The sequence below is a fragment of the Mytilus galloprovincialis genome, chromosome 10, assembly GCF_965363235.1.
Source record: "Mytilus galloprovincialis chromosome 10, xbMytGall1.hap1.1, whole genome shotgun sequence".
NCBI classification, from domain to species: domain Eukaryota; kingdom Metazoa; phylum Mollusca; class Bivalvia; order Mytilida; family Mytilidae; genus Mytilus; species Mytilus galloprovincialis.
This window is the reverse complement of record NC_134847.1, coordinates 12869898-12894587: the sequence shown is the minus strand read 5'-3', so window position 1 is coordinate 12894587 and position 24690 is coordinate 12869898. Positions and strand designations below refer to the sequence as shown.

Here is a 24690-nt window from a genome sequence, read left to right as displayed (position 1 = left end):
CGCCTCTAAAGTTTCGTGAAGGTAGAGAATCCTTAAATGGATAAGGATGTATGCAGGGTTGTCAAAAGAAATTCTAGTATAAAGTGCAGTGCAACTGCAAGTGCATGGTAGACACTCTTCTGTAATAACTGATTTTTCTAATAGATTGGATTCGAGTAGGCATTCGTAAAGTCCTTCAAAACATTCTTGAGATATTGTTCTGCGTGTGTTAACATATTTTAACACTGATCTATTAAATATTGATTATTATGTTGGTAGTCATATATATATCTATGGTATTTTGGTTCCATATGATTTATTTTTTTTGGATACACTGTATCATGTGTATATCAGTTTTTTTTTAATATTTTTTCTTTTATGCTAGAATTGTACATGAAAGTTGCACCACCTTGACACAGGTTTATTTTTCAATGTATGTAGTGTGTTTTGTTGCTTGCTGTTTATCATATTTGTTTGTATGTAGCTTTTGTATATAAATCAAACTATCATCACTGTAGGGCTTCTCGTCTGTTTTTTTTTTTACATTGACGGTGTTGCGTGCAAGGCAGAACCCTTTATATAGGGTGCTCATTATGAAGTATTAGTTTTGATCATTGTTGAAGGGTGTGGAGTAACCTATTATATAGCTAACAAGCACATCACTTGGTCTACATGGTCTATGGTTGATGGTTGTCTCATCAAAATTCATACCACATCTCCTTATTCAAATTAATGAAAACCATGAAAATGTGCTCATTGTTAGATAAAGCCGGCCAATCAAACATGTACACCTAACATTCATGTCATATGCCAAAAAAATAGTGATCCTATACATGTACAATGTACATGATGTAGCTTATCACTTTTTTATAGTTCGTTCTTATGTTATACTGTTATACCACTGTCCCAGGTTAGGGGAAGGGTTGGGATCCCGCTAGCATGTTTAACCCCGCCACATTATTTATGCATGTGCCTGTCCCAAGTCAGGAACCTGTATATTCAGTGGTTGTCGTTTGTTTATGTGTTACATATTTGTTTTTCGTTCATTTTTCCCCCATAAATAAGGCCGTTAGTTTTCTCGTTTGAATTGTTTTACATTGTCTTATCGGGGCCTTTTATAGCTGACTATGCGGTATGGGCTTTGCTCATTGTTGAAGGCCGTACGGTGACCTATAGTTGTTAATGTCTGTGTCATTTTGGTCTTTTGTGGATAGTTGTCTCATTGGCAATCATACCACATCTTCTTTTTTATATCACATCTGAGAAACATTGAAAAATAGACAAAACCACAAAAATTCAACATTGACCAATGAACCCATGACATTTAGCTCAATGTCTGATGAACCCTGCCAGTCAGACATACATGACATAGACTCAATTGTTCCATTCTGTCTATACATGTACATTAAATATACATGAAGTTGATCTACTGGAGTACTGTATAATATTCATGATATTAAGGCCAAAATAAATTTATTGCATGTTTCTGGTTTCTCGACCATACATGTACCTCCGTTTCTAGCCTACCCGAAACAACGTATTCATCATACATGTACATGTCATATTCATCATTTGACGTCTTTCCACATCAGATAACTTGTGTGAATGATAATTACAAATAATACTCATCAGTAAAACATATCAGAAACCAAACTTTGAAACGACTAAGACTGCACAGTGTATTATCTGTCAAATATGGGAAATGTTATCACAGTACACATGTACATTAACCATGTTAACAGAAAAAGTTTAGAACTTTAAAAACAAAATTTTTTAATAGAATAAAATGTTCTTAATTTTTTGGAGAGTAAAATAGGAGACACACAATTATTTATTTTGGCCTAAACTGAAATTATCCTTAATCACTTATCCATGAAATGTCGGGGTCAGGTCAGCTCAACCTGATAGACCTTGCAAGATACTCATATTTCTCGTATGAATTGTTTTACATTGTCATTTCGGGGCCTTTTATAGCCGACTATGCAGTATGGGCTTTGTTCATTGTTGAAGGCTGTACACAGTACAGTGACCTACATCTATAGTTGTTAATTTGTGTGTCATTTTGGTCTCTTGCGGAGAGTCGTCTCATCATGCTTATTGGCAATCATACCACTGTAACCACATCTTCTTTTTTTATATCATACATGTATATACAAAAAATTTATCCAATTACAAAATGTACATGTACTTGTATAAGAGAGCATCTCACTGTTATAAAAACAGTATTTTTTTACAAGTAGTCACTAAACAATGAAATGAGGTCAGGTGCAATGGACATATAATGACAGGCTGAAACTTCATAACATATGACATATGAGCTATCTGAATACCGACAAGATAAGAAGCATCCAGCTCTTTTAGCTTTTAAAATGTAAAGCTTTATAAAAAAGTTTACGTCATCAGCCCAAGATTGTAATACCTATGTCCTGCATACAATCAACTTTAAATGACTTTTGTGGAAGGCAAGACAATAAAATGATACTTTGAAGTACATGTATTGTTTAATATTTTTGACTAGTATAAAATGCCAGTTTCAGAATGAACATTAATTTAGATGATAGATTATATTTATATACTGTATGTACATTCAGATCGCGACTCTTATATAAGTACAGCAAGCAGTCATTTGACATCAACCAACGTCCATGCAAGGGCTGTAAATGCAGTCAAGGTCATTAAAAACTTCCGTCATCATGACACTTACCAATAGTGACCGACCACGACAGACCCTCATGGGTAATCAAGGTTGTGTAACACCCCCTGGTGGTACATATAGCTAACAATAGGAATGCAAGCATTAACTTCTATAAATTTCACACAAACCAGATATTCTCAATATCCAAATTCATATAAATTTATTATCCAAGGTATTCATGAATTCAGATATGATGCACTATTGATATTCACTGAAACTGATTTTTTTATTAATCCAATTTGCTATTTTTGAATAACTATCCAAGGTATTTCATAGAATTCAAATATGATGCACTATGATATCAATATTCCCAGAAAACTTTGAATTCTCTTAATTCCAAATTATTATTTCAATTTCAAATAAATTAATTATCGAAGGTATTCACTGTCATCAAATAATGTAGTCTTTCTTTCAAATTGTAAGTTTGCTATTTGTACAATGCACAATTTTCTTCTTGTCCAATTTGATATGAAATCCCAACAACATCATGGCATATTGCTGTAAGCCCTATTTGTTATTTCCAACAACAATAAGTCCATTAGTCCACTGTTTCACAATTAACAGCTACAGGTATGCGAGATACTTAGTGTCACCTATACATGCTATATGTATTTCCTTTTTTTGCCGGCTTCATAACTGGCTGGGAATCATGCTCAAACCAATGTGAATTCTACAAACCAAAAAACATAAATTAAGAATAAAGTATTGAAACTTATCTAATATTGTATAATTACATGTATCATGATTATTATTACTTAATAATTCTTTAAATTTATATAGAAGATAATACTCATGTATAAATACTAGAGATCATAATTTTCTTGACAACAAAGTTCTATGATGTACACAAATGAATTTATGAGACTTATACAATTGAATTTATATGTCCTGTATGAGAAGAAGAATAAAACCCTTTTTGGGGGTTCTATTTCAAAAAAATATGTTCTCTCTTTCTACATTAATGTTTTCTTAAGTGTGTCACTTCATTGAAGGGTTACTGTTTAATTGAGGCTAGCACTATACAAGATTGTTTTAATCAGTTATTTAAAGCCAGACAAAGTTATTTCACTGTAAAACATAACAGGTGATTTCTTTGGATCATTTTAATAGGAAATAAATGCTACAAAGATGACCAAAAAAAAAAAATGCACTGTTGACTGTCATTTTGTGTCATGAATGAATAAACCTTTTTTTTTATGTAAATCATGAAATGTAGAATCTTTGTTCAAAGGTTAACCCTTTCTTTAATTTAAACATTTTTAGCAACCTAAAAAAGCTAGTTTTTCCTTCTTATGATTAGCAGTAAACTTTGAGTTTAATTTGACATCTTAAATGTTACCCAGTATACTTTTTACTAATTACAGCTTGTATTAAATAATGCTTTGTAGTTTATTTAACCAGACAACATATTTTCTTTATTTTATATTAGTTATTTACCCATTTTTATGTTGATAAATCAATACTTGGCTGCATGACTTAGACATGTTAGATAGACTTTTAAAACTTTTAATATAATATCCAAAATAAAAGATTATATCCTGTTGTTTCATATTTTTCATAATTTTAAATAACTTTCAATTATAAATTTATCCACAATTTGAAAAGGACATTTAAAATTTATTAATATCATTATATAAAATCATCTTCAATACCTATGACATTTTAATTTTCATCCCTCAAGGCAATAAATTCATGAAACTGTTGTGTCTTAATCTGTTTATTACATATAACATGTATATAAGAAGTCCTGATAATTAACTTTTCAGTGTTAACATCCTGATTATTACCTTTTCTAATATCACATTTACATGGTCATGAATTCAGGCTCAGTAAATATATTTTTTAAATTATTTATTTTGAAGTTAAATTAAACATGTAAAACATGTTTAGTATGTTTTAAACCAAATTGATCTGAGCATGGAAATAATATTTAAATATTACTTCCATGTGAGACATACCATGTAGTTAATTAAGCTAATTTTTGTAATTCAATATCTATAAAATTCATAAAATGCTTAAGTTTAGGCCATGTTTACATAACATAATATGATTACAGATAGATTTTTTGTATCCTCCCACATACATGACGTACTGAATGTTTCAACATATGAAATTAAATATAAATAAAATATTTTAGTAACTTGGAAAAAGCAAAATATATATGTATCTGAAATCAGATGTGATTATACATGATGAAAGGAGATGTGGAATATACATACATGTATATATCAATGATACAGCAACCAAACAATGAAGTAGTCAAAGCACAATTTAACACATGTAGAAAAATATGACTGTTGAATGGAAAGTCCTTTAACAGTGGAATAAATTAAAAGACACTTGAAATATGTTTAAAAGGAGATGATTGGTATATATATATATATATATATATATATATACAACTCGTCTAAACATCAACCCAACAATGTTAGATCTGTAAATTTGCTTTCGCAAATTTTTGGTTCTTCCCTCGCCGGGATTCGAACCCATGCTACTGTGATATCGTGACACCAAATCGCCTGCACTGCAGCCGTCCCGCTAGACCACACGACCACCTGGGCTCTCAAAAAAGAATGTTAGATCTGCTAGCGGGACGGCTGCAGTGCAGGCGATTTGGTGTCACGATATCACAGTAGCATGGGTTCGAATCCCGGCGAGGGAAGAACCAAAAATTTGCGAAAGCAAATTTACAGATCTAACATTGTTGGGTTGATGTTTAGACGAGTTGTATATACATTATGTACACAGCCATGTATCACCATCATTGATGGCGATCCGATGGATACATCTGTTGTAGAGTTGTCACTGACTCAGACGTACTTATATATATATATATATATATATATATATGCAAAAGAGACAGCAGCCCCAAGACCAAAACAAGTTAAAAGGCATAATTGAATTTTGACTAACCATGCTAACCGGGCAAATGTTATATAAAAAGTTAAACTGACAGAGTTCACACGAAAATAAAAAGTTAAGACCACACTGATTTGATTAATAGTTCTTTTGATTGATAATATAAGACATGCTTTAGAATTTATATAAAATCTATCCATGTTTTGTTAATCATGACTCAGAAATTATTTAAAAAATATACTCAAACATGCTAGTTTCACATTTTACACATAAATATTTACTTTGTCATAATATTCATCTTGAATTTTCTCAATTTAAAAAAAATCCAGTTAGAAATATTTCAAGCAAATTTAGGATGAGTCATGCAGTTTTCAATACATTAACATATGCAAGTCAGGACAGGAGCCTGTAATTCAGTGGTTGTCGTTCGTTAATGTGTTACATATTTGTTTTTTCTTCATTTTTTTTATATAAATAAGGCTGTTAGTTTTCTCGTTTGAATTGTTTTTCATTGTCTTATCGGGGCCTTTTATAGCTGACTATGCGGTATGGACTTTGCTCATTGTTGAAGGCCATATGGTGACCTATAGTTGTTAATGGCTGTGTCATCTTGGTCTCTTGTGGACAGTTGTCTCATTGGCAATCATGCCACATCTTCTTTTTTATATACAATATAAATATAGGTTTTGTAGTATAAGGCCATCCGGCAAAATTAAAACCATTGTGAATGCCCCACATCATCATGTAGGGTTTAACACAGTAAGACGAAGAACACGGGTGGATCCAGCCATTTAAAAAAAGGGGGTCCCAACCCAGGATAAAAGGGGGGTCAAACTAAATGTACCCTTTCAAATGCAATTGATCTTCTAGTCCAATTAATTATGACGTCTTGTGTCGAAGTAAGGCGTCAAAGAAAAAAATTATAATAGCCTTTCAAGACGTCATAATTATTTGGACTATTGATCTTCCAAAAAAAGGGGGGTTACAATCCCGGGAACAATTTTTACAAGCCCAAATTCTTACTTTGCTTTTGAACATGCTACTATATATAAACATAGAAAGATGTGTAATATGCACGAGTGAGGTGATATAGAGAAACCGATATAGAACGTCGATTCATACCTGAAGCATGAGGGTAGGCACGAAATGTGCACATTTTCGCTTCAAAATCGTGGATCCATGATTATTCTGATAGACATGCTTTAAAATATTGTTCATTTATACTCACCGATTGAAATTTCCAGGTCATCCGTTATATTGTATGTAGTTTCCCTTCTACATATCTACCATGGCATGTCTACGATTTATTGTAAAGTTTGCAGACCCGCTATTTCTGCCGACAAGGGTACAATAACGTCAAATCGTTTACGGGTGAAGAATATGATTTCCGTTTTTAATAAAACTTGACAGATTTGATTTATTATCGTCGGGAAATGTCCCTAATGGATAGCAATTAAAATTAATCAGCTTTATTATTCTGTATGATATATGTAACTTAGTCATATTCTTTTAAATTTACTTCAGGTACCCCGACGTAGCAATTTGAAATTAAGACAATTAAATCAATCTTCTGCAATAATATTTTAATTCTATTTTTAAACGAAGGCTTTTGGTATAAAACAAGTTATAAAAGACTCTTGAATAGACTGAATAAAAAATAAAGATAAACCGTCAAACGCACACGTCCGCCACAAATGAACAGACATAATTATAATGCCATAAACGGAATACGACAAGACATAGAACGATCGCAATTTAAAAAAAAAAAAAAAACCAACAACAACATAATATGAGGGATCATATAAATTATGGGTAATTTCACAACTGTATCCCCAATACGTGACACTTAAATAAAATACATTAATCCATTTATCCTGTATCAAACTTTGAGAAGGTGCACCTTAGACGTGTACACATTGTTTTAACATTCGCAACCGTCACACTAAAATATTTGTATTACATATTTACCGACTGTAACAACCCATGAAATGTTTGTTTTAAACATTTTACGACTGTGGCAACCTTTTAAAAGTTGTAATGAACATTTAATGACTGTAACAACCTTTAAAAAGTTGTAACAAACATTTTACAACTGTTACAACTCTAAAAACATTGTAACAAACATTTTTTGACTGCTTAAACGTCTGAAAAGTTGACACAAACAAATTTCAACTGTCCCAACTATAAAAAGGTTGGGACAAACATTATACAACTGCCACAACTTTTAGAAAGACTGTTATAAATAGTATTTGGCAATGACAACGCCGTAAACCACTGCAACAGTCCTAAAATTACTGTTGATAGCATTTAATGTTTTTCACAACCCATAAAAGTGTTGGGACAGACATAATTTAACTGTAACAACGAAATAAGGTTGATTTGACAGTCTTCTTCAGTCTTCCACAGACAAAAATAGTCGTACAATGACTGTTACTGGTATGGACAGTTGTTTTTTCGTCCAGTAGTGTATGGGATCAACGATAAGTTGAACTGGACACTTTGTCAGAATGGTTTACAGCTATCAGGTGTCTGTTAAAACGTCGAATTTCAAAGTTGAAGAACTATGTCCAGGATCAGAGACAAAGAAGCTGTAAAATGTTAGTCATCTTTGCACGATTAATATGTTGTTCTTACTGCGGACAGTCGTACTACTAAGAGTGTCTTATACAAGCATTGGAAATAAATGAGAACTCAAAAACCCTGTACACATTCACATATCATTCGACATGGATGAGTGTTTGACGAATCATAAATCCTGCAGGGCTTCAAGGAACATAACATTGAACAGAAAATCTTACTTTGTTTGTTTTTGTGGTACCTAAGCTGAAAAAAAATCCGTTCAAACAACAGTAAATTGCCGTCTCATTTGCATGTTCGACGAAAGAATGTTCTCTTGATTGACAAAAGTGTTGTCTTCAGTGAAAAAAGGTTTTCAAAAATACTGTTAAACCGTTTATTCGTGTAGTGGTATTAAGCATATGTGGATGATAAAGAACTGTATAGAACTTCTTGATAATTCTAAATCTTGATCTTTCGTTGAAAACAGATCTATCTAAACCTTTGATTTCTTAATCCTTTATACCGCCATTTTTCATGTTTCTCTGTTTAAAAAATTGTCGAACAGAAATAATTCACACTGCTTTTCAACATGAAATTGAAGCATATGCTTAATTTTTTTTACATTCGGATATATTTTTTAAAAGTAAACATAAAGGTAAAGAATGCTACACCGCGGAACGTGTATTCAGCTTCCTGTAGTCCCCAACTCATTCGGTTCTCAATATCTTACAGCTGCTACTCAGACTTTACAATACGCCACAAGTGTTTGCATAGAAACTTGATAAACCAGGGTTATGTCAAAGAACGCCAAAAACAAGTTTCCCTGAAGATACCAAAATGTTTTTGATAAATATTTTAAATCAACTTTACAAATAATACATGACAGTCTTGTAGTATAGATTATACTAACGTTGTTATCATCTTTATATTTTCTTTTAACTTGTCTTTTCTATTTTTAACCATTACTGGTTAGTCTTTTTTTTTTGTAATATCCTTTCGGCGTTGCTTTCTATTTATACATCCTGCCGTTGTGTTATTGTGCTAAGGTAATTTCTTATTGCAATGTTGACATTCATTTTTGCCTATTGTTGGTCTATAGAGTGTTTGCAGGACATGCTTTTCTATGTTGAAATAGATGTTTTTTTATTAAGATCATGTTCTGCGGCCCCGCAACTTTTGACTTTGTTTCATCTATGATATCTTTTTTCACATAGTGTTCTCAATACAAGGAAATGTGTTGCGACTGTTAAACAAGGTGAGGTTTATATAACTTTAAACAAGGTTTAATCAACCATTTTCTACATGCGGAAATACTGGAACGAAGTCAGGAATATGACATTTGTTTTACTTTCTTTTGATGTGCTTGAGCTTTTGTTTTTACAGTTTTTATAGTGCTTTTGTTTTGAAATTTCTTTGGAGTTCCGTATTTTTTTTAAAGTAACTTTGGCAAAGCTATCACAGCACGGGAATTCATACTCTAAAAATAATCCTAGGATGACTTTGAAAAGCACTTAAAACCAATTTTATCCTGATACATGTACAAATGAGTTTTAATGCAACACATCTATATGCTGTAGAATGTCATTGGTACATACTACATAAGCAACATGAGTTAAAAAATAAGCATCGCTCATTGACTTGCAATGAGAAAACATCAATATAGTTTAGCAACGTTTAATACGTATGCCAATTTTCTTAGTATTTATGATGAGTTCAATCGCTACAGCAATGGTATAACAGATAAAACTGACGAAAAAAAAGCGATACAATTTCTACTTTTTATTCTAGAAATTCCAGTATATGAAATAGATGAAAATTTGAGTTCTGACGAAGATAATTCCACCTTGTTCACAGACGAAGGTTTGTTGTTCTTAGTAACTTTTCTCAGTACCTTAGATCTATTTCTCATGATTATAAGCCTACTATCGCTGATGGATTGCATTTCATGAAAAAAAAAAAAATTTTTTTTGAAATTTTACATATTTTATTGAAATCTTTCACATTTGTTAGTTTGATACAGAAAGTACCGGTACCTTATCCCGGCCTCGTTAAACATTAGAATGTATATTTAGAAAATTTTTTAGTAATTGTTAGTATTCAAAATTATAAACTATATATACAATATATTATTGTGTATTAATTATTTCAATATTGATCAATAAAGAGAGAATTTTATTTAAGAGAGAAAGTGAGAAGAGAAGAGAAAATAATAAATAAATAAAAATAAAAAGCAAAACAAAACAAAACAAAACAAATAAGAACTAGAGAAAAAAAAAGTAAAAATAAAAAGTCCTTGAAATTTGTAATTTGGCAGCAGTATTTTTTTCCCTAAGATACAACATTAAATAAATTTGGCAAAGTTGGTTTTCCATTGTAAATAATTCATACAAACACAAAACAGATATTAAAGAATGTTTATGCATTTTAGGCACAAAACAAGAACAAAAGACAATAAACAATAAACAACATATAACAGTATATTATATAAGAACTTATATGTTGGTGTGAGTAGGCTAAAAACAAAATACACAATAACATTACATAGGGTAATGCTAAGTTGCTTAAGTGTAAATTATTCTAATAATGGAAGCAAGGGGTCCCAGTAGAGGTTGGCAAAGTGAAGAGGCTTTGTTTTAAAAATATATTCTTTTCTAGTATTAAATTTTCTTTTAGATAGTTTTTCAGCCCTGCAAAATTTACTTGATTTTCACACAGTTTTGTTCTATAGATAAAGAATTTTGATAAAAGTATTATTAAGTTTTTTATTTTATTATTTTCTGTTTTTCCTAAATTTCCGAAAAAAATTATATCCATGTTAAATGGAATAATTATTTGTGTTTGGTTATAAATCCAGTCCATGAGTCTTATCCACAGATCTGCTATTTTATGGCATGTCCAAAATATGTGTTCAATATCGTCAGTAACTTCATTGCAGAAAGTACATTTAACGCTTTGTTTTATTTTTATCTTATATAAAAATTATTTTGTGCCCAATATTCTCTGTATTATTCTATATTGGAACCAGTGGAGTTTTGAGCTTTTTGTGCAGTAAAAAGACATATTATGCACAGTTTTCCAATCAAAATTTGTGTTGAGTGTTAAGGACCATTTTTCTTCACATCTAAGTTTAGTACTGCTTTTTTCAACTAAAACATTATAAAAATCTTTCGAACCTTTTCTTGATACAAAAAATATTCTTATATTATTCGGCATAATTGGTCCTAGTGTTTTATAACAATTGTTCATGGATATATAGTTTTTTAAAGCCTTTTTATATGATTGTATTGATGAAATGACCCCATTATAAGTAAGAAAGTTTGACTTAATTTTATAAATGTTTTGGAATTGTTGAAAAGTCATTAGTTTCCACTTATCGTTTAATAAATCATTTATCAAAAGGATCTCTTTATCTATCCAGTCTTTATAGAAAATAGATGTTGTTCAAAATTAATTTGTTCGTACGACCTTCAAACCTGTTTAAGGGCTACAGATCTGTTAGGACAAATACAAAATTAACACAGCAACTCTTTGTACGGGTTCAAATTCGGAGCTTATCTATGTTTAATATGTCAATTGAGATTACAAATTAGCATCAGTTTAGTTATACCCTTCGATATTACTAAAATGTGGGCGATACCATTGCGAATTCAAAGTTAAAGATGATTGTCGGTATGTTAATCTCCTAAGTTCATGAATCAAGGTAAAACACCCGAGTTATGAACATCGAAAGTGTTTTTCTTATGTTTGCATCACCAGTAATGCCAATCCACAATCTATGAAATGTCACAAATTGGACACAATCTGGTTTTTTTTCAAATGACCTTCAAAATTAAGATGTACCAAATTATTGATGGTGAGGAGAAAATTATCAAGTTTCGATTTAAGTTTTTCCACTCATAATTTAGTTCTGTTACAACAGTGTTTGGTCAGGAGCAAATTCTTGCTTATAAATTGTATATAATGGAAACAAATAAAATACTAACGTAATTATATTATAAACGATATGACGTAGGCGTGGTACGAATACTAACATAAACCAAAACAATAAACATGTCATAATTACATTCTGGACATTCCAGCATATGAAATCAATGCTAGTAGTATTTAGTGACAGGACACCATTAACTAACCTGAACTAAAATTGTAAACATTTTGTATAAACCAATGACAAAAGCAATGTCAGATGATTATCTACTTCTTATAAACATCTTCTTCACTGCATTTTAGATGGAGAGTACTCTTCTTGTAATGGATCGGAAGACAAATACAGTTATACTTCTGGTAAGAATGGAATCAAGTTAAAAATAAATGGTGATAACTTGAATATTGATTAGTAATAGATTCTGGGGGAACGAAAAGGCGGGGAAGTATAGAGCACAAATCAGTGTAGTTAAAATAAATCAATTGCGACTGTTGATAAACATACAAAAGAATCGTAAACTGAGTTTTCTGAGTTTAAAAAGGTAAGTAAAGTCAATAAAGTGTCTAATAAGAAAAGGTCAGTTCATGGTAAATATAAACAAGAATGTGTCCTCAGTACACGAATGCCCCACTCGCACTATCATTTTCTATGTTCAGTGGACCGTGAAATTGGGGTAAAATCTCTAATTTGGCATTAAAATTAGAAAGATCATATCATAGGGAACATGTGTACCAAGTTTGAAGTCGATTGGACTTCAACTTCATCAAAAACTACCTCGACCAAAAACTTTAACCTGAAGCGGGACAGACGGACGAACGGACGAACGAACGGACGGACGGACGAACAAACGCACAGACGCACAGACCAGAAAACATAATGCCCCTCTACTATCGTAGGTGGTGCATAAAAACGCAAGCTTATAGCAGAATACATGATCAACTCTAAAGATTGGGTGATAGTAAATTCTTCGACTCAGGTGCATTTAAAGTGTCGTTTATCTTTGTAACATGGGTTTCACGTCCAGTGTATTGCACTGTTAAATTATTCGATGATTCCCCTTCCTATGTTATATTAACAAATCTTATTTTAAGTTATTTTACTTTTACGTCAAACTTTTATAAAAGTAAAATAAAAAAAATACCGATCTCCAAGGAAAATTCAAAAAGTCACTTATCAAATCAAAAGATCAAACACATCTAACTAAACAGGCATTTCCTTATGTAAAAATGTTGAATTTAACCTGGTTTCATGTAAAATATTTTAGTTTTCTCCTTTTATTTTAGCAATATGGAGATCTCAGTGCTTCACAGTAGACCAGTTAAAAAAAGGTTAGTCCATTAGGCATATTACAAACTGCTCACAGTATGAAAAGACCATATTTTTGCTCGACCAGTTAAGTCAAACACATATTTTACTCCACTAAACTCGGCATTTTCGCGATAGTAGATAACTGTACTTAACTGTACTCAAATGTGGTCTCAACTTTACTTAATAAGTCTGATTTAGTACTTGATGACCAAGGCTCGACCAGTTTCCACCTGTCTTGACCTTCAAATTTAGTCATATCTGGTCTGAATAAGCCCAAATAACTAAATTAAATATTGATCTTACAAAGTTTCAGGTTATTTGGTAGTTTGGTTCATTGCTGAAAAATAAGGGAATTAGAGAATTTAATTAATAAGTAAAATAAAACCAAGAGTTTTCAGTTTTGATTGAATTCAGATAGTCACCTTTTATTATTTTTATAACTTTTTCAAATCAACTTGGATTTTCATAAAACTCTACGGCTATCTCAAATGTACATTGATCTAACAGAATGTGAGGTTGTTTGGTAGTTTGATTAAAGTCTGCGAAGTTTGAGAATTTACAGTTAGTCAGTAACATCTTCTAATATATATTTGAAATTATTATGAAACTAAGGTTCAACTCCCTTAGGCAAAGTTGGCTTTAGATGAATTTGGCTATTTATTTTAGGTATTTTTTACATATATTTCTTCAACGATTTTCGGTACTTATACATCTTCGGATTTCAAATGTTTGGCTCTGAGCGTTCCTGATGAAGGTAAATCCAGAAAAGCGCTTCTGACGGAATAGATTATTAACCGTGTTGTTTTTTTATTTTTTATAACTTTTTCAAATCATCTTGGATTTTCATCAGACTATACATTGAATTTTGTCGTGTCGCTGTCAAATTTAAGGACTGAGTTATTAGATATAAAAAAAAGCTGAAATTTGCAGTTTTGACTAGATGCAAATAGATACCTTTAATTCAAATATTTGAATTTGACATCAGTAAACCAAATTACAAAATAACCAGGCATTCTATTAGCTCAATATATAATGTGATCACTGTTTAATAAAAATTCAAGTTGCTTTGCAATAGTTATGAAAAAAAATTAAAGATGATCACTATCTGAATTTAGTCCGAACTGAAAATTCTAGCTTTTTTTACCTTAATTGATTAAATCCTCACATTTTAGACATGACTATCTGTATTTAACATAAACTAAAAATTATTGCCTTTTTTTACTTATTAATTAATTTCTTTAATTTCACAGCAATGAACCAAACTACCAAAAAATATGAATTTAGTAAGATATATTTTTTTATTTTGCTATTTTGGCTCATTCCCACGAGTCAAGCATTAATTTGAAACTCAAGACTAAAAGAGACCGGTCGACACTGGACAAGCCTGGTCAAAACTGAGTCGACACTAGTCGAGACAGGTCAAGACCATTTCAGACAACACCAAGATTATAAAGTACTGAACTGGACTCATTAAATAAAGTTGAGACCAAAGTCGAGTACAGTTAAGTACTGTCGATATAAAGTCGAGTCTAGTCGAGTTAAATATGTACTCGACTTTACTGATCGAGCACAAAATATGGCCTTTTCAGACTATTAGCAGTTTGTAGTGATAGTGTTAAAAATTGTGCATTGGTTACAGTTATTTAAAAAAAAAAAGTGTAAAATGAACGTAATACATAATCAGACATCATAGTCTCATATAATCGATTAAGAAGACAAATCAAGAAAATAAAAATTATTATGATGAAATCAGATGAACTCTAAAATGAAGCGAATTCGGGGGGCGGCGACACGTAGTAAATATGTAATAACCGGGAATACAACAAAGTTAATGAAATTTCAAAAAAGACGACATTTGTGGTATCTAAAGATCAACGAATACGAATAAAATTAATTTAATATCAAACAGAAAACATGTCTCTTCAGTGATGTAAGGGATCGCAACGGTATTTTGAAAGCCACGTAATTCACCAACCTGAATTTTAAAGACTCGAAATAGAATGTACGGATCATATACACCAGGAGGGAAAATATAATACAAGTCCAAACGAAAAAATATAAACAAGTCTAAGTTGAAAACAAGGTTTAAACCTTTGATTGCGTTGGATAAAAACCGCAATTTTTATACCTGTGCATGTTAAACAAATTGCATTGTAGAGCGGTTTGAATGCAACACATTTATATATACATTTGCTTCCGCAAATTTGCATATCTAACATTGTTGGGCTGCTATGTAGAAGTGCCGTTGTGATAATGGACAAAGCTAAAAACATCGCGGAAGCAGAGGATCAGCGCTCTAGAGAGGGATTTTATAAGAAACTTGACCATGCATGATCCTACTTCCGACTTAAGGTCCAAAATTGTTACTGCGTTACAAACCATGCACAATGACGGTGACATAGATGAGCAAACAATATGATACTTAAAACCAGAGTACGCAAAGACTGGTGGATTGTATATTCTTTCCAAAAAACAAAAGGTTAACAAACCTGGTAGACCCATTGTATCTGCAACCGGCCACCCATCTGAGAAAATCTAAGAATTCGTAGACTTCCATTTGAGATTTGATGTAGAATATCTTTCTTCTCACATTCAAGACACCACAGATTACGGCCGTAAAAGGAATCCATGAAAACGTCAAACAACGGAGGTTCTTAAACCTTGCTGACTGCCATTTGCGATTGCCAAATAAACGGATCACATGATTTAACAAAACGGATCGTTATTATTATTTTAAAACAAAAAGAAAACGCAAACATGAGGTGCAAAAAATGTGTACACAATATCTGGATTTCGACAATTCATGTCTTTTCATTGATAATAGGAATTGAAACTGTATTTGGAAGGTCATATAATTTACCTCAAATTAGAATAGACTTGATTTTTGAAGAGTCGAAATAGGATAAACGGATCATATAAACCTGAAGGCAAATATAATACAAGCCCAAACGAAAAATTAAGATAAATAAGTCTAAATTGAAAACAACGTTCAAACCATGTGATTGCGTATGGAATTACATTCTGTATATATACAATTGGACTAAACATCAGCCAAACAATGTTACATCTGTAAATTTAGTTTTGCAAAGATTTTGTTCTTCCTTCGCTGGGAGGTGAGCATTATACTTTTTTTTAAAGTCATAAGAAACGAGTGACCAGTGGAAAATAATGTTCTTCCAATTCTTGAACCAATGCATACAAACATCATAAACTTAGTTTTCTGTGCACGAATTTATAATTTTTTTTTCGTGTAAATGTCGTATAATCGTCAATTTTTTTTTCGATTGGTCAGTGTTGTTGTGAAAATATTGCAGGTAATTAAAGTTCGTGTTTTGAAGCCGAAGTTTAACGAGTGTCACCTGTTTGTCAACAATCGACAAAAAATCAACAAAAAACATGGAAATTGAGCACGTGTTTAACATGTAAATTTAGATAATAGTTCATTTTAAGGACATTAATGCGTATTGTGATCACCGGATTTTTACGAGATGGTTCACACTGAGGTCACTTTGCATACGGAAAAAATGTCGGGGGAATTGCATTCTGGAAGGAAGCAATTAAAATAAAGTAAACTTCTTCTAAATATGAATAAATTAAGGAATTTTCTTCAGAAAAAAGTATAATATGTACATTTTTTATGACTTTAAAACATAAAATAATAGGTTTTGACAATATTTATCAAAATAAGATTGTATAAAATTTGATTAACCACATGTACTTTGATATGAAGTGTTCCTTTATCCTGTTTACCAAAAAATAATTGAATAATTATTCAAATTGTTTTAAATCTTCTCCATTGAATTGTCAAAGATGTCGTTCCTCCTTCATTCTCGAAAAGTTGTTCCAAATATGATGAATTCTCCCCCCCCCCCCTTTTTCAAGTTTAAAAATCTAAGTTTTCTTTCTTTTTTTCCTTCATCAGTAAAATGACCCCTGTCTGAGGGACATTCCCTCATGTAAGGAAATATTCATTTGGAGGGTTGTTCCCAACATGATAATGTATTTAAAGTTATTACAATTACATGTCATAGTACTGTTTTCAACACAGGGCTTTGATAAAGACCAAAAAAACTGCTATAAATTACCCCAAAATTACAAGTGTAAAACAATTCAAACAGGAAAATAAACCAGATTACCCTTATACAAACGGAGAAATATCGCTATGAAACACACCAACAAACGACAACTACTGAACAATGGGCTCTTGACAGGTACATATACATATAGCGGGTTGGGATAGTTTTGTTCCGCCGGCAAATAATGTTACAGTTGAAGGTTACACTTCTCAATCAGAAGTTCTGCGTACTTATTAGAGAATTTGATGTTTTAAACGAAACTTACGTACGTTAACGCAAGAAACTTAGGCTTACAATTATACGGACTTATAAGACATTATATAAATTGTGGTTGTCTCCCTTCGCCGGTTTCTGTATTTCAGATTTCAGTCGGATAGTTATAATATTGTTTTAATTCTACAATAACATTCATGTAACAGGCACGGACCATTCGATTTTCGAGGGGTGTTGGGATTTTAAAATGAAGATATTTCTGCCCATTAGATAATTTTAAAACACAATTTCAATGTCAGAGTCCCCCCCATCCCCCCCCCCCAAAAAAAAAATAATAGAAAAATGTAAATGAGCGATGACTTCATTAAAAATTAAATACAGAATGACCGTAAATTGTCTCGAAATATCAATGTTATGTGTACAAGGCTTAGAAACAGGTAAAAAACGAGGCTGTTTCTAAGCATTGATATTTCAAGACAATATATGGTTATTCTATATTTATGCGTTAAATATAAGCTTTTTCCATAACAATCATATCTATCTGGGAGGGGCCTTGATCAAATTTGAAATAAATAGGCAGGACCCTCGAATTTATGATGAGACCAATTTTGGAAGAGTATTTATAAAATCGAAATGCCAAACCAAAAAATGGCCGCAAAACAAGATTATTGAAAAATGTTGGCAAGCTTGGACAAAATAAGCTCAATCGAAATTTAGCCTTAAAAGTTTATCCATGCACCCCCCTCCCCTAAAAATAAATTGGTTGCATCCTTATCAAAAACAATGGACATTTATTTAGCTGAACGAAAGTAAAATGTGTACAAAAAATAGGGAAAAAAACACATTTATAGAAAATTAATTGTCTCGTGATTATATGACTCGAAACACAATAATTGTTAGATACATCGAGGAAACGAGTTATGCTGAACAATAATAATATATTATTTATACATTTTTGTTTATTAAATTATGAATCAGAAAAGAGATTTAACTTAAAAACCAACCAAAAAAGGCAAAGGTCAGGGTCATCAATTATGGAATCCTGCCCATTAATTTCGGTAGTTTGCCTGCAGACCATGCAAGCTTACTATGTTCAACGGATAAAAATATACAAATAATTTACTCAGTGGCTGTACCACGGGTTGGGGTCTGTCATTGGATTCTACCTTTTTTTTTCGAAAATAAAAAAAACTACGTGAATTGTGCGGTAAAGGAGACACCAATTGTTTGTTTTCTTGTTTTCTGGAACCCTCTTTTTGAAAAAATTTCTGGATCCGCCCCAGTTACTTATCTACCACTTTGGAACCACGGTTTTACTATATATCCAAGTTTGTTGTAGTCTGGATTATCTACAATACCCTTCCCTTTTCACGAATGTGACCTACCGAATTAGTCTTTTTACCGGATTTTTAATAACATAAGCAACACGTACGACTGGTGCCACATGTGGAGCAGGATCTGCGGGCCCTTCCGGATCACCTGAGATCACCTCCAGTATTTGGTGGGGTCCGTGTTGCGTAATCTTTAGTTTTCTATGTTGTGTTTTCTGTACTATTATTTGTCTGTTTGTCTTTTTGTTTAAGACCATGGCGTCGTCACTTTATTTTCAATCTATGAGGTTGACAGTCTCTCTGGTATCCTTTGTCCCTATTTTATCATGAAGCAAATATAGTCTGATAGCTACCCAAATTGAAACGACAGAAATTTTAAACGAATCAAATATGCTGCTTCATTCAGCTTTGATTGTCGCTTATGCCTCTAATTTGGCTCAAATATTTAAGGCAATGCAACCGGGGAAAATATTAAGATTACTATTTCCGAAAACCCTACTCGACATGGTTCACCTGTTATGGTAATGTATTGTTTTGATTGACAGCTAAGCCAACACCAAATTGCCTGTGACAGTCAATTTCTTACGTTTATACGCTGATTGTCGTCAAAGGGTCCAGTAATCTTAGCATCAAGTCACGCTTGGTTGAGATATTATAAGACCGTATCTCGCCTTGGATAACATACATGTCGCTTAGTATTTTTTATGTCGAAACGCCGACCTTTTCTTTTCCTGCAACAGCTTTCTTTTTTCAGAGTAATTACCTTTCATCAGGGATGCTTCGAATGTAAATAGTAACACAATACTACCTTCAATCGCGCTGTCGGTCCGTAGGTTCGTCCGTTTGTAACACCCCTGTTGACACTCATGAATCTGCATCCTTCAAGGGATTCTAAACATGGCAAATTTATCACACTACGATATGGGTTTTTTCACTTGCCATTATGAATTTTCCAGGTAAAAGTTTTTTTGAGAGATTGTGGCACACACGACACAGAATATTCATTGAAAAGTGAATAAAAGCTGAGTTATCAATAAGACTAAAAAAATATGTTTGGTATTCTTACAAATATTAAAAGCCCTTACTCATGTTAATGGCAATCAAATAAAATAACACCCAAAACGATCAAATAATCCAGGTATTTTAATATGCCTAAATATAATAAAGACACTACAACCTACATGTGTATGTATTTACCTGAATTACTGAACTTGAACAAGGTCCTTAAACTTTGATCGACTTTATCCTATTAAGAATAAATATGTTCAAAAACTCATTTTCCCGTATACTCTCTGGCACGCCATATTCACAAATCAGTTGAAAAGAACTCTTATTTTTTACGAAAATAGGAATCATTGTTACACATGTAACTGTATATCATTCAAAATATACATGTGTCCCCTGCGAGCAAAGTTGGCCTTTTCGTTACGTATGTTCAGATATAAGACAAGTGTAAATTCTCGCTCGTGGAATACGCTATGTTAAATAGATTTGAAATTAATGGAAAAACGGAGACACATAAAATTAAGAATGGAAATGGGGAATGTGTCAAAGAGACAACAACCCGACCATAGAAAAAAAACCAGCAGAAGGTCACTAACAGGTCTTCAATGTAGCGAGAAATTCCCGCACCATGAGGCGTCCTTCAGCTGGCCACTAAACAAATATATACTAGTTCAGTGATAATGAACGCCATACTAATTGCCAAATTGGACACAAGAAACTAAAATTAAAATAATTCAAGACTAACAAAGGACAGAATTAAGCTCCTGACTTGGGACAGGCGCAAAAATGCGGCGGGGTTAAACATGTTTGTGAGATCTCAACCCTCCCCCTATACCTCTAGCCAATGTAGAAAAGTAAACGCATAACAACATGCACATTAAAATTCAGTTCAAGAGAAGTCCGAGTCTGATGTCAGAAGATGTAACCAAAGAAAATAAACAAAATGACAATAATACATAAATAACAACAGACTACTACAAAAATGTAGCAGTTAACTGACATGCCAGCTCCAGACTTCTATTAAATTGACTAAAATATTATGATTTCATCATATAAACATCAGGCACAATCCTTCCCGTTAGGGGTTTAGTATCATACCATCATAACATATATGAGAAGAACATAACCCGTGTCATGCCAACAACTGGTTTTTGAATAAATGTGTTTATTTCCTATGCAAAATCCCTATAAGTGAATCAATATTGAGGCCAAAATATGCAATCTTTAATGACCTGACAACAGTATCGTAACTATATTCCGTCTTAATAAGTCTATTCAAAGGTTTTGTTAGTTTCTGAGGTGAATACTGACACCTTTGTGCTTTATAACGAATATTTCCATAACAAATTGGATGTGAAATACCTGAACGTGTAAGAAGTCTGCATGTTGAGCTATAATTACGACACAATTTTACAACGACCAAATAAAGGTGTATTACGTACGTCAAAATATATTTTTGTTGTTTAATTTTCAAGTTAAATGGTCAACGAGATATAACAATGAACATTTTTTGAAATGTTAAGGTATGTTACGTATTACGCACGTCAAAAACCTAAAGTTCTCTATTATAACATCGAAAATCAACATTATTTTGCAAGGAAATGTAAGTAAGGGGAAGGAAACCAATATAAAAATATCTTTATTATGTTTTAAAAAAACGGTTCGGGAAATAGACACGATTACTTTTCAGTATGCGAGCTGCGGCAATATATATTTTTTTCGTTTTGAAAAAAATATGTGCGAGCGGGTCCGTCGAACAAGTAATTAAATTGGTTTTGCCTATTACAGAGTCAAATACGCTGTTACATAAACGAGCAAATCGAACAAATTGAGAAATATAAACACAAAAAATATTTTGACAAGGAAACGTCACAATCTAAAGTTCATCAGCATCAGAGCCAAACCTGTGTTCTTCGGTGTTATTTTTTGTTGTTGTTAAATCTGTATTACTTTATTATGCACTCGGGAAAAAGTCAATCGTGTATCAGATCTTGTTCTACCTTCAACTGATGTTAATTATTATTGACATTAGATTCTTGTTAAATATGTCTTTTATGATCTCTCTATCAAATAACAACAAAGAAATCCATTTTTTTTTTAAATGTACGGATGTGAATTAAGGTTAAGCAACTATATTTAAAACTCTTCCCTTGGATGGTATACCAATTTTGTAATTAACCCTCTGTGTGTATTTTAATAACTTATAGTTTTAGGAGCATTACTCGCCTTTTGAAAAAAGAATAAAGAATAAAATGATTTTTTATTTGATTGAATGCAGGCAGAGAAAAACATATATTGAGGTTTTTTGGTCAAATAATTGTAAAAGATTATTAATTAGTACGATTTTTAAACGTGTTAAACTATTCTAAATCTTATTCCAATTTTCAAACATAATTTTAGTTTCTTTTCTTACTCATGGTAGATTAACATTTAATTGTCTGACATGCTTAGAGCTCTGTCAAATATGAAAAATAAATGGAATGACACGTCGATGTATAGAATTATGTGTATATTTTAGTAACTTGCATAACGGTCATATTCTATAATTTAAGATGAAAAACGTAAATAACAAAAATACAGATATCCTAGGAAAATCCAAAACGAAAAGTCCATAAATAAATAGCAAAATCAAAAGCTCAAACACATCAAACGAATGGATAACAACTGTCATATTCCTGACTTAATACATGCATTTTCTGATGTAAAAAATTGGTTTATTAAACCTGGTTTTATAGCTTACTAAACCTCTCACTTGTATGACAATCGCATAAAATTCCATTGTATTGACAACAATGTGTTAACAAAACGAACATACATTATAGGTAACAAGAGTGCTCACGCTGAAATGTCTCGCCTATTTTTACTTATCATTGATATTATGTTAAATGTCCTAAATATAAGGCTTTTTTACAACTGTAACATAAACTTAACATTAACCAAGAAAACTAAGCATTGACCAATGAACCATGAAAATGAGGTCAAGGTCAGATGAACCATGCCAGGCAGGCTGGAACAGCTAACAATTCTTCCATTCATCAAATATAGTTGACCTATTGCTTATAGTTTAAGAAAAACAGACCAAAACACAAACACTTAACACTAAGCAATGAACCGTGAAAATGAGGTCAAGGTCAAATTAAACCTGCGCGACCGACATATAGATCATAAAATATTTCCGTACACCAAATATAGTTGAGCTATTGCAAATAGTATAAGAAATTATTATCAAATGTACCAGGATTATAATTTTGTACGCCAGACTCTACATAAGACTCATCAGTGACGCTCATATCAAAATTTTTAAAGCCAAATAAGTACAAAGTTGAAAAAAAGACCAAAACTCGAAAACTTTACTTTGACCCCTGAACCATGAAAATGAGGTCAAGCTAAGATGACACCTGCCAGTTGGACATGTACACCTTACAGTCCTTTCATACACCGAATTTACTAGACCTATTGCTTATGGTATCTTAGATATGGACTTGACCACCAAAACTTAACCTTGTTCACTGATCCATGAAATGAGGTCGAGGTCAAGTGAAAACTGTCTGACGGGCATGAATCGATACCAAAATACCAAATATAGTTATCCTATTACTTATAATAAGAAAGAATTTAACATTACAAAAAATCTTAACTGTCTTTCAAGTAGTCACGGAACCATTAAAATGAGGTCAAAAAAATTGGAAATGTGACTGACGGAAACTTCGTAACCTGCGGCATCCTTATACAAAGTATACTTCTAAAATATAAAGCTTTACAGAAGTTATCTTACGCCGCCGCCGGATCAATATCCATATGTCGAGCTTTCTGCGAAAAGTCGCATGCTCGACAAAAATGATAAGGTGGGGGTACAGCAGTCAACATTGTGTAACAGTCTTAATCACTATGAAAAAGTTTCAACAAAGAAAACAAGAAAGCTGATAAACATAGCACATTTATTTATAAGCACAAACGAAAGACAAGGATACAAAATTTACCATATCACAGAAAGCATAGTGTTAAAAGAAAAAGAAAAAAGGGGGAAATGATGGCAATAAACACTTTTTTTCGTAATTTCATGTAAATATTTTAAATATCAAATACACAAGAAAATATCTTGATTATCTATATTTGTAATACATTGGCAGACTTCAGAAATTGATTCGACAACAGTTAAACATAGACATGGCAATCTATCATTGTTAGTCAGCTGTCCTATTACATGTATTATACAAACATAATGCGATGAGGCTTGAACACTTTCAATGACATGTATTTATCATACAAAGGATATTGTTGCATCACTGAAGAGGCATTGATTGTTTAAATGCGCATCTGGTGCCAAAAAAAATAGTATTGTTTATTTTATTGCTACTGTTGGCTTGTCTTGAAAAAATGAAAACGCTTTATTAAAGAAGTTAATTGTGAAAATCAGATAAAAAACATACATTTCTAGGAACGTTAGACTTACTCACTACCTGTGATATATAATAAATACCTCTGAACGTAGCAAGGTTTAAACAAATTTTCGTGATATCGTGTTAAAGTCAAGTTGAAATTAAAGGGGGAGCGTATGTCCTGTTCGACCCTGAATAAGTCATTGACGCTGTAATTACGACATACTTGATACACGAACCATGTTAACAACTTCCTAGAAAAATACGAAATAGAAAACGTTTTTCAATCTTAAAACTGGGAACATTTTATGTTACTTTGTGTAATTCGTTCATCTTTAATCATAGTGCATAACAAGATTTTGTG

The 24690-nt window shown here is 32.1% G+C and overlaps 1 protein-coding gene and 1 long non-coding RNA gene across 2 annotated transcripts in view; one reads left to right on the top strand and one right to left on the bottom strand.

Moving 5' to 3' along the window:
• The window catches only part of LOC143048978 (uncharacterized), a 44182-nt gene that overhangs the window by 17668 nt on the left and 1824 nt on the right, over positions 1-24690 (top strand). Inside the window, exons 6-8 of the mRNA XM_076222815.1 lie at positions 9881-9952; positions 12320-12373; positions 13298-13342. Coding sequence (XP_076078930.1) covers positions 9881-9952; positions 12320-12373; positions 13298-13342 — 171 coding nt within the window. The remainder of the gene's footprint in view (positions 1-9880; positions 9953-12319; positions 12374-13297; positions 13343-24690) is intronic.
• On the bottom strand, positions 2462-7242 carry LOC143049872 (uncharacterized). Its single transcript, XR_012970339.1, has 2 exons — positions 6762-7242; positions 2462-3344 (listed from the first exon to the last, which is right to left on the bottom strand). It is a non-coding gene; the product is annotated as an uncharacterized LOC143049872 (long non-coding RNA).